Source organism: Myotis brandtii, unplaced genomic scaffold (genome assembly GCF_000412655.1).
Source record: "Myotis brandtii unplaced genomic scaffold, ASM41265v1 scaffold416, whole genome shotgun sequence".
Lineage (NCBI taxonomy): Eukaryota > Metazoa > Chordata > Mammalia > Chiroptera > Vespertilionidae > Myotis > Myotis brandtii.
This window is the reverse complement of record NW_005365989.1, coordinates 166,933-178,652: the sequence shown is the minus strand read 5'-3', so window position 1 is coordinate 178,652 and position 11,720 is coordinate 166,933. Positions and strand designations below refer to the sequence as shown.

Sequence of the window (11,720 nt, the reverse complement as noted above, 5' to 3'; positions counted from 1 at the left end):
GAGAGGGAGAGGGAGGGAGAGAGAGAGAGAGGGAGAGAGAGGGAGAGAGAGAGAGAGAGAAGAAAGAAAATGATAAGAAATGTGTCAACCTATGGTTTGGAGGTTAGAGGGATTACTCTAATGTTATCATAGGGCCTGCTGCATGCAATTGCCAAGGAAGAAGACAAAGGCTTACCCTATAACATCGACTATTTGCATGTTAGAAATGAAAGTGTTTTAGACATAGCAATGAATTGTCTTAAATCCCAATAGTATCCTTCTGAAAAAATTTTAAAACAAGGAAGAGGCTCATCCACCTTGATAAAGGATGAAGAAATCATTCTCTGAAAGTATGTATCGAATAATCTTATCCCCTTATCTTCTCAGAATCTAATAACACCAAAGTTTGAATAAGGAAATATAATATAACAATAAAAGGAAAGAGAGACAGATCCTAGGATAATTACTCATTTAGAGAAGAAATATTTTTCCCCAAGGTAACAACTGTTATTGAACTCACATTTAAAGCAGTTATATATATTATTCGTTATAAATAATATGTAGTAATGACATATATATTAGATATAGCAAATAAAATATTATCTTCAGTGCCACATCAAGTAAAAATAAAAATAATATACTATTCTTCAGTGTTGACATACATTAATCTGGCTTTAATGACTGATTAGGTGACTTTTAACTTCATAGCAGATCAAAATTGTGTAGTTTTTCTATACAAGGCTTCCTCATATTGACTTTTTTTTTTGAAGAAAAAAAAGTAAAATTTCAATGTGAGCTGCTTGACTGGCACATGGTCCCTCATCTTCACATGGCTGGTCCTCTGCAGCAGCTTCTCTCCTGGCCACCCTGTAGTTAATTAACCCATTACTTAACCCAAGTGCATGGGAACACATTTTAGGTGCCCATGTACCCTCTCAGGAAAAGCAGCCGCTTTTCTCTATGTCCTTTCTAGGTTAGATGTAATAGATGTGGAAGCTTGCATATTTCTAAGACAGGGAAACTTTTTTCTGTTGAGGGCCATTTGGATATTTATCACATCATTCGTGGGCCATACAAAATGATCAACTTTACACTTAGCCTGCTATATTTGCTCAAACATTTCATTAACTCACCCCTGATGCCATCGCAGGCCCAGACGAAATGATTTTGAGGGCCTTATACAGCCTGGCCCGTGGGCTGGATGTTCCCCACCCTTGTTCTAGGAAGTCCTTTAGATGGCTGGACAAGTGGAATTAATGGCCTTACAATTGCAAAATTGAAGACCTTACATATGATGGATCTGAAGCCACATTGGCTTCCTTTAAGAGTGTCAAAGTAAAATACAATTCCAGGCCACCTTGGGGGATGCCCATAAAGGCCACCACTTTGAAGGTGACACCGGAAACTCTGAACTCATGACTTCCCAAGGTTATTCTTTCATTTTGTGAGGCAAACAAGCAAATATGTAGAGCTCTTGGGTCCCAAAGTGACCAACACAGGTTACGTGGTCCCACTTACTCATCCAGTTTCTGACATTTAAGAAGCTCTGTTGACTGGTGAGGTCAAACATTAATAAGAAACCCATGGCATCTCTGAAAAATGCAGTGGTGAGGCTCCGGAATCTGCCAAGAAAGCACAGTGGGTAGTTCTGAAAGTTAGTCCACGAACATATAGTGGTGACAATACAAACAACACTGTTTCCCTCTCAACTATGAAATCTCTATGGCGTCCATTATGGGTTACCCTACGGAATGGGAGGTGACCCTGAAAGACTGCTGAAGGGCCAGAGGAGGATGTCTGCTGGTAGGTTCTTTTGAAGACCACATCCTGGCTTTATGTTCCACAGCACTTACGCACAAGGAATTTGTAACATTTAATCACACACATGCTTACACAGCCCCTTGGACTCGTTGGCTCATGGGCCTCCTGTGATCCACAAATAAAACTGAGAACACTTTAGAATATTGGGACTTTAACTTATACTTTTCAGTCATTCTTGTCTGTGCCCAGAAACTTTGGCTTGAAAATGAGTGCTTATGATTACATGTGGAAAACCACAGCTTGTTAGCATCTGGATCCAGAGTTCTTTTGTAGGGAAAAGCAATGTTGGTGAGAAAACTCTTGTGAGCACTCTTTGGAGTTAAAAAGTGGCATCTATGTCTCATGAGGAAGAGGGAAGACAGTGAAGAAAGGAGGATGAGGAAAATGATTAAGGGAACCGAGGGAAGGTCAGACTCAGTTGTTAGGGAGAAAAGGGAGCACTCATATCTATTAGAGGATTTTGAAGAATACACGACGCTGTCCTGGGCAGTGTAAAGACTGTCTCTCCTCTGCTCTGACCCCCTCCGCCACAACATCCTCAGTGCAGTGGACCATGTGCTGAGGCCCACTTTAATGTCAGGAATAGGTGAAACCAGAGTCCACATATACGGACCAGAGAAGGTGCATTTGGCAATACATTTTTAGAAAGGCACATAACTTTGAAATTAAGAAGAATATCGCTTCCTATCCTAAATGTCCTCAATTTTGGTCCCCTATTTTAGCTTATTTGTAGATTCTATGGTTTCCTCAAGTTCTATTCTTGACCTTGTCTTACTCTACACACATTCACTGGGTAATCTCATCCACTTCCTGGCTCAATTATCACCAATGTGTTGAACCCCACATTCATAGATCTAGAATTCACCTGCCTTCATACTGTATGACCAATTACTTGCTGGATATTTCCACTTGGAGGAACCTAGCATACCTGCACCTTCCCTTGTCTAAAACCAAACTGGCCTTTCTTTCTGATTTCCTTTCCTGTCATTGTTATCACCATCCTTCTGGTTGGTGACCCTCTTTCTCCTTCACCTCCTATATTCAATCACCAAATATCTCTTGTCCTTCATCTTTTTTTTAAAAAATGTATTTTATTGAATTTTTACAGAGAGGAAGGAAGAGAGATAGAGAGTTAGAAACATCGATGAGAGAGAAACATCGATCAGCTGCCTCCTGCACACCTCCTACTGGGGATGTGCCCGCAACCCAGGTACATGCCCTTGACCGGAATCGAACCTGGGACCTTTAAGTCCGCAGGCCGACGCTCTATCCACTGAGCCAAACCGGTTTCGGCTGTCCTTCATCTTTATGTCCATCCACCTTGCCACTACTCTAATTTCAAACCCATCATCTTTCACCTGGATAACTTCAACAGCCTTCTCAATAGACTTCCTGTCTCTAGTTTTTTTGGGGGGACCCGTCCCTTCCCTGGTTTCTTCCTCTGATTATATAAATCACCTGATAAAAACACTTGCATGATGATGCATTACTTTTAAGATAATGACTGAACTGTTTAATAAGCTGTCAAGGCTCACTAGCCAGATTCATCTCTGGACTACCCACAGGCATGCTGATCTTCTTTTAGTTCTTAGAAAGTTCACTCTCTCCCCTGGGCTTTCACACACGCTGTTCTTTCTGTGGGTAACCTCTCCTTAATGCTTCCTTCACCTCCTTCCCCTTTAGCCTGAAAAAGACTCACTCATACATTGTGTATGAGTATATAGTTATAGATGTAGATGTAGATGTAGATATAGATATCAGAGAAAATATCACCTCCCCATGCAGTCTTCCCAACAACCACATCAGGATTATGAGCTCCTTCTGGTACACCTGCCAACTACACTTTGTGTCCTATCACTGCCCTAAGGCTATATTACAATAGTTTGTTATTGGTCCAAATTCTACCCTAGATGGTAAACTTCATGAGCAAAGGAGCTGTGTTTCAAACTTGCTGTGCATTATATTTCATGGCCCTGAATACAGTATTTACTCATTAAATGTATGCCAAATTAAGAGGGGGAAAATAAAGAGACTAGCAAAATATAAAATTAGTAAAGATTTAAATGACTTCAATAAAAAACAAGACTTTTAATATTGAAGCATGGAGAAGAGATATTTCAATGACTATTAATTTCCAAATTAGGATATTTTTGGTAAGACATAATCATGATGATTATGAAATACCAAAAATTGTATGCAATTTTTTCTTGTGGCTTTGTTCCTACTAGCACTGAAAACTCACAGAGATTATAGTACTTTTATTGAATGGATCCCTCTCTTTGGGAACTAGCTGTACTCATAAAATTGTCTGCTACTCAGCCACAATAGTGTGGTTAAATCAACCACAACAGCCTGCTCTCTTTTCTCTCTATGAGTGTGTGTGTGTGTGTGTGTGTGTGTGTGTGTGTGTGTGTGTGTTATTTGAGGATAAGACTCTGCCTTATTCCCCTCTCACTGTTCACATGACAAAGTCGCTTAAAAACATGCTTATTGTATGGATCTGATTGGGGAAAATACTTTTGCATCCATAGCAATGTGGATAGGATATTCTTAGTCTGGACCTGGCTTATCCCCTGGGCCATTCTTCCCCAGTACCCTTGTTATCCTCCACTTTTTCCAGGACTTATTCCAGAGGGAAGGTAATTAATTTTCTGCTTTACCCACCAACTTCATTCTGTCTGCAGGGTGGAAAAATCTAGGAACCCATTTAAAAAAATCACAGATGCCAGGGTCACATTATCACTGGTTCTCCCTCACTGGGAATGAAGGCTGTGCCCTGTATCCTTTGGGCTTACACAAGGGGGTATTATTTTTTTCCTCCTTTCCATAATATCACTTTTATCAATAACCATTATTGTATATGGGTTATGCTGCCAGGTGTCCTGGAACAGGGTTGAGGTGTGAGGCCTTTTTATCTTGTTGTTTAGCTACACCTATATTTACAGAATGCAAAATCCCCAAGGGATGAATACCCCATTGTTCCCAAGACTGCCCCCAGTCTTCCCCACTTCCCTCATGGAGCAGCTGTCTTAAGGGGACAGATGAGAGAAGCCTGCCATCATGCTAGGCTGACAAATCATGTGCGAAGACATATGGGAACCACATTTTCTCATATTACTTCTTCAAATAGGAATCAAATTGGTCTACAAAACATACATCTTTGTGACAACCAAACTGACATATGAGCAGAAAGTCTTGTGAGGAATGACTCCAGCAGCACCAGCAGTGTTGAAGGATGTGTGTGAATGGAATTCACAGTCAAAAAAGCTAACTGAGAGGGCCCAGCACCTCTCCTGGCGTTTACACTCACTGAAGGCGAGAACATTTGGATGCATTTCAAACACTGCAGTGTTTACAAGCATAAACATTCTAAGACACGCGATGCGGAATGTGGAGGTATGTGCCTTCTAAAAAGCTTATCCTGACAACCTATTGCCAATTTTTATTTACTCTAATATTGAAGCACTTCACTAGCTTGGGGTCTTTAGCACGTGTGAAATCTTGTATCTCAAAGAAATATACTGCCATCAAGTAAGCAAGCAACACTCTTATCTACTGAATATCTCTTGTCTTGGACATTGTACCAGAGATGACACTGAACAACCAAGCATAGTCTCTGCCCTTATAAATCTGACAATTCTGTTCAGGTGACAAGGCTACAAGTGAATCAAAGAACAGCAAATAGAGACCAAACATAAAAAATAAAAAGATTGGCTTCATTAGGAGGTAAATACTCAACTAACTTAAGGGAGGGTAGAGTAGGTGTTGTAGGAATCTAAAAGGAAGAGGCAGCTGCTTTCAGCTGGGGGTTCAGAAAGGCCCCAGGGGAGTTGGATATGAGCGAGGCCTGGTGAAAGGAGAGGATCAGGGAAGGTGGAAAGGCAATCTGGCTGGAGGGCAATGCTGTGTCCAAGATCTTGGAGAATAAAGCTGGTCAGATGGCACAGATCAGAGAGGCTCTGAAGAAGAATGTAAAGAGATGAGAAAGATCTAAACACCCTTTCCTTCATGTCCCTCTTGGCGTAGCCCTTGTAACAATGCAAATGCCCCCTCTCCCGTTAATTCAATTAAATTCTGGAGAAAATGTTCTTCCCTATTATGAAGTACAATGGCAACGTATAACAAGAAACTTCATAGAGATTTTTGAAAATATAATTTTTGAAATCTGAACCAAACTCACAATGCTGGTTATGGTTAATTAACTATAAACAATTTCTTTTTATTTCTTAATACAAATGCCTATTTTTAAACTAGGGGGAGAGTTGCATATAATGTGGTTAAGCTTTTTCCTATATAACTGAAACCAATACAAAATAATATTGACAAGTAAATTATAACTTAAAAATAAATAAGTAAGTAATAAAATCAGTTCTTCTGCGCTATTTGTAGCTAGAAACAAAGTAATTCACTGTTACCGCTCTTGTCCTGCAGTGTCCCAAAGCTGAAGGTGCACCTTAAACGCTTTCCCTGATGATCCATTTGGCCCTTGTGTATTATAAACCTGAAAGATATGATTTTCATCAGTTTACACTGCTTTGGATTTTTGTCAACATTCAAATTCTCTGGGATCACTCAACATGTTTTTTTTCTCAATTACTATAATCAAAGTTCATAGTGCAGGATAAATATTTGCTCTGGTTTTTTTTTTTCTCCAGAAGTATCACATATACTCTCACTTTTAAATGTCAAGTACAAGTATGATTTTCAACACAGTTTAGGCATACTGCAAACTTAAATTAGACACCTTCTGTCATTTCCTCATGGAGGCAGCAAGCAGTTGATTTAGGACCCAAGTTCTAGGTTCAAAAATCAACTCTTCATTTAACCTCTCTGAATCTTATCTTCTTACCTGAAAATTGAGACACATAATCTCTCCCTACTTTACAGTCACTGCAAATTTAAATGAAATACCAAATATGAAGGCATTCTTAAAACAGTAAAATGATTTACAAATACCTGACTATCTTTTACTGTGCATTGGACTTTCAGAACGACTTAGCCATGGCATTTGCTCAGAATTTCTCAATAAGTTTACACAGGATATTTCAAGTCTTCCTTTATTAGCCATTTCTTCCAAGGCTATTTTTAAATTCTTTAAATTATGGTCTTTTGACTTCTTATTAAGCAAAGCATAACCATTTTAATATTTCATCAGCTCCCTTAAGTACGGCTTAGTGAAATGTTTCAAAGGGAAAACTACAAGGGCATCTACCTAACTCAGTGGGGGCACTCAGGAGGGGAGAAGGCACAGGAAAACCCTGTAGGGGTTGGAAGCAAATTTGCTAAGACTACACTCCAGTGTATGGACTTCAGATAAGGCACAGGACATTATAAGAAACCATGATTTACCTTCTCAACCATCATTTCCTTTGTGTGGGTTGTTTTTTCCCTCTCAATTCTTGAGGACTGAATAGATCTGTGACATCAATTGGGAGCTGCAGCCATCTTGGCAATCGAGAATACCTTGGGTGGCAGTAAATCTGGCAAGGCTTATGTGCCTATGCTACACGTCTCACATGTCACAATATCTTTATTCCTGTCATTAGCGTCTAGCATAGGAGAAGGAAGTGGTGGCAATTCTCACTTAAACTCCCTTATCTCGGAAAATAGCATGGATTGGTCTCACATTCTGTTCATAATCAGCCAGTGATTGATGGCTGAGTCTACACATAAATAAAAATGCAGCAAGAACTTACAAAACTCATGTTCCAGCTATTTGCCAATCACTCTTTTGACGTCTTTAAGAGTAGAAAAATGAACACTTGTTCTTTTTGAGGGACTTAACTCAGATTAAGAGTTAATGTTTTCCTATCCTGAATAATTCAAGTTTTGAAAGAGTCCTTAAGAATGTGTAGAAAACACACTATATAAACTCATACATTATTTATTTTAGTTGCTCTGTATACTTTTGGAGATAAGCGATAGTGTCACTCAACGTCTTTCTGTGCAAAATGTTATTTATAGTGGAGAAAGTAAAAAAATACTATAAATTAAAGTGACAGGTCATAAATTGCATGTGATAAAAGACAAATGTCTCACATGCAATAAACATAGCTTCTTAATTCTTAGCTCATCTGGGAGGATCAGCAATAAGCTTAACAGTATGGGTAAGAACTCACCACACGTTTTTCCCGAAAGTCTATTCCTACTGTTGTGATGAACTTGGGATTGAATTTATTGTCTGTGTATCGGTAAAGAAATGTCGTCTTCCCCACCCCTGAATCTCCAAGGGCCAGGAGTTTGATCAGATAATCATAGTCCCCATCGGTCATAGTGATGGTCTTGTTGGGCCTGTGTAGAAGAGGAATAATATTTTGTTAGGTTTCAAAGTTTAAAATTTTGAATGCCTTCATTCTGCCACATTCTCACTCAACTTGTTCTGAGCAGCTTCAGGAGTAAGGGCACATCTATTATTTCAGTCAGAACAAATCTTTTTACATCAGGTCAGTTAATATGGACAAAAGCTACATGATATCTATAATAGATGTTGCCACAGCAATAGTAGAACTAAAGAGTCATCACTTTTTGTTTTAAAGCCCTTTGGGGTCAGGCATATGGTGCTGGGAAGAGGGGGGAGTTACAAAGGGAACAGAAAAGCCCACCCACGATGATGCAGGTATGCCAGAGAGAGACTGACATTGTATTTGGGTAGTGGAAGAGGAAAGCCTAGAGGGCTATTTTGCATCTAATCATACAGAATGAGCTTTCTATCATGTGCGAACAAAATATTCCTTTTTAATTTTAAAATTTTAACAACTGGTATGACAACCTTTAAAAACACTAATTTGAAGTCATTTTAAAAGCAATGTTTAAAAATCTTCTGTTTTGGAATACTAAAGACTCTGTTCTCCAGTGGTAAATCTGTTATATTTGGCAAGTCTGCTAAATGTTTTCCAGGCATTAAAAAAGGGGGGAAGAGATATTAAGAGGCATAATTGTAGTAATTCTGCTAATATGTAATATTTCTCCTGACTGAAGGAACAATGTCAGTTGCCATTTCTTCCAGTGCCCTAACTTCTGCCTCAATCTTTTTTTTTCTGTTGTTACAGTGATTATGAGTGAAGATGAGCTAAGGGCCAATGCCAAGTGCACCTACTCTGGTAACATCAAGACTACCTCCACACACACTTGAAGGATACCACCTACTGAATACTTAGCGAAGTTTCCAATTTTGAATTTGGCAAAATGATTGGTGGGTTATAGACATGGTTTTGTCATAACCTTGTATAGAGAAAGGCCTATAAAGATTTTATTGGAATGGGAAGGCTTCTTTCCTCATTTTGCGAGAAGGAATGTTCTCCCCACCTCTATACTAGTAGATCCAGAAATCACTGTACTCTTCAGGAGTTCTGAAGTGATTAAAATTAATTTCAGGATTCCGAGCAAGATGGCGGCATAGGTAAACACCAGAGACTGCTGCCGCAAACAACCACTTCAAAAATACAACTAAAAGACGGAACGGACATCACCCAGAACCACAGGAAGGCTGGCTGAGGAGAGACTCTTCAACTAGAAGGAAAAATAACAGCACACCGAGGCTCAGAGGAGGCGCAGTGTGGAAAATACTCAGGTGCGGAGGTGCGCGCGCAAAGCGGGCTGGTGGCTGAGAGCGCGGTTGTCGTTTTCGGTCAGGGGGGAGTCTCAGACTCTGAGCTCCAGATACGGGCGAATCGCTGGGGACTCGGACTCAAACGGGAGAAGCGGGAGTGTCTGGCATCAGTTGGAAGGCAGCTTTCTCTCCGAGGTTTGCAGCGGTTCCTGGGGTTCTGAGAAGCAGAGCCTCTGGGAACGGGACTGAGGGCACCATAACCGCTCCCTCCGCCCGCCCTGTTGAGCCCGCCCCGCCCAAGCCCTGCGCAGAGCCATTTGCCGGATCGCCTCAGGCAAAGGCTAGATTAGCACCTCCCCAGAGGACAGAAGTTTTCCGCGGCAGACACAGCTGATTCACACAGCCAGTCGGCCTGGTGGTCAAATCCCTCTAGTATTAACTACAACAATCAAGGCTCAACTAGAACAAGACTGCGCACAAAGACCACTAGGGGGTGCACCAAGAAAGCATAAAAAATGCGGAGACAAAAAAACATGACAGAAATGGAGGATATAGAGCTAAAAATCGCAATTTTGAGGGCTTGCAAAAATGTGCTAGAAGCTGTCAATAAACTTGAGGAGAGAGTCACGAAAACTAATGAGACCCTCGATGCTATGATAAAGAACCAACTAGAAATTAAGCATACACGGACTGAAATAAAGAATATTATACAGACACCCAATAGCAGACCAGAGGAGCGCAAGAATCAAGCCAAAGATTTGAAATGCGAAGAAGCAAAAAACACCCAACCGGAAAAGCAAAATGAAAAAAGAATCCGAAAATATGAAGATAGTGTAAGGAGCCTCTGGGACAGCTTCAAGTGCACCAATATCAGAATTATAGGGGTGCCAGAAGATGAGAGACAGCAAGATATTGAAAACCTATTTGAAGAAATAATGGCAGAAAACTTCCCCCACCTGGTGAAAGAAATGGACTTACAGGTCCAAGAAGCGCAGAGAACCCCAAACAAAAGGAATCCAAAGAGGACACCACCAAGACACATCATAATTAAAATGCCAAGAGCAAAAGACAAAGAGAGAATCTTAAAAGCAGCAAGAGAAAGAGACTCAATCTACAAGGGAAAAGCAGCAAGAGAAAGAGACTCAATTACCTACAAGGGAATACCCATACGACTGTCAGCTGATTTCTCAACAGAAACTTTGCAGGCCAGAAGGGAGTGGCAAGAAATATTCAAAGTGATGAATAGCAAGAACCTACAACCAAGATTACTTTATCCAGCAAAGCTATCATTCAGAATTGAAGGTCAGATAAAGAGCTTCACAGATAAGGAAAAGCTAAAGGAGTTCATCACCACTAAACCAGTATTATACGAAATGCTGAAAGGTATCCTTTAAGAGGAGGAAGAAGAAAAAGGTAAAGATACAAATTGTGAACAACAAACAATCTTCTATCAACAAGTGAATCTAAGAATCAAGTGAATAAATAATCTGATGTACAGAATGAACTGGTGATTATAATGAATCAGGATCATAGAAAGGGAATGGACTGACTATTCTTGGGGGGGAAAAGGAAATGGGAGATGCGGGAAGAGACTGGACAAAAATCGTGCACCTATAGATGAGGACAGTGGGTGGGGAGTGAGGGCAGAGGGTGGGGCGGGAACTGGGAGGAGGGGAGTTATGGGGGGGAAAAAAAGAGGAACAAATGTAATCTGAACAATAAAGATTTAATAATAAAAAAAATTAATTTCAATAACAGGTGTACCATGGATTTATCTAAAATTGTTAGATTTTAGATCTAAAAATTTTCTACATGAGAGGAAATGATACACATGTTCATCAATTTAAATGAAACAATTTTTTTTTACATTGTCACTTTAGTTAGTGGTCAAAACTAAAAGATTTTATGTCTTGGGATAAATAATAATAAAGATGATAATTAGGTACTTAGCAAATCAGTACCATTACATCATTTGGAAGATTTGCAATTTGATTACATTAGAATTTTCTAAAATTTGGACCATACTGTTGCTAAATCCTACTCAATTTCTTATGGGTTTATGGTTCTTTCATGAATGAGTGGTTCCTTAGGACAGGTGCTTCAAGAGCTGCCAATGCATAATTTTGCACAAAAGCTTTTTTCTTTCTAATTATATGCTTTCTTCACTGAGTTAGGACTCTCAGGGTGGTTGCTGACCATGAAAGTTTACTTTTTCTTTTTTAATATCTATACCAAGTACAATCATTGCTCAGGAGGAGAGGCCATCAAACACCAGCCTTCCTTAATAAGAGGAAACAGATATCTCAACTACTGACATGGAATTCTTCTCGGAAAATGCCTGCACTGGTTGACAACTTGACAGCAACTAGCT

General features: G+C 39.8%; 1 protein-coding gene across 12 annotated transcripts in view; it reads right to left on the bottom strand.

Annotated features, from left to right (window-relative positions):
• RAB27B (RAB27B, member RAS oncogene family) overlaps positions 1-11,720 on the bottom strand; it is a 130,404-nt gene that overhangs the window by 7,866 nt on the left and 110,818 nt on the right. For 9 of the 12 annotated variants that reach the window (XM_005873605.2, XM_005873607.2, XM_014545602.1 and 6 more), the window contains 3 exons: positions 7,920-8,091; positions 6,216-6,301; positions 1,498-1,601 (listed from right to left, as the gene is read on the bottom strand). In XM_005873605.2, the coding sequence (XP_005873667.1) occupies positions 1,498-1,601; positions 6,216-6,301; positions 7,920-8,072 (343 nt within the window). In that variant the 5' untranslated portion in view covers positions 8,073-8,091. Of the gene's footprint in view, positions 1-1,497; positions 1,602-6,215; positions 6,302-7,919; positions 8,092-9,610; positions 9,617-11,720 lie in introns of those variants that run through there. The other 3 variants (XR_001363543.1, XR_001363544.1, XM_014545609.1) reach the window with 2 other exon arrangements.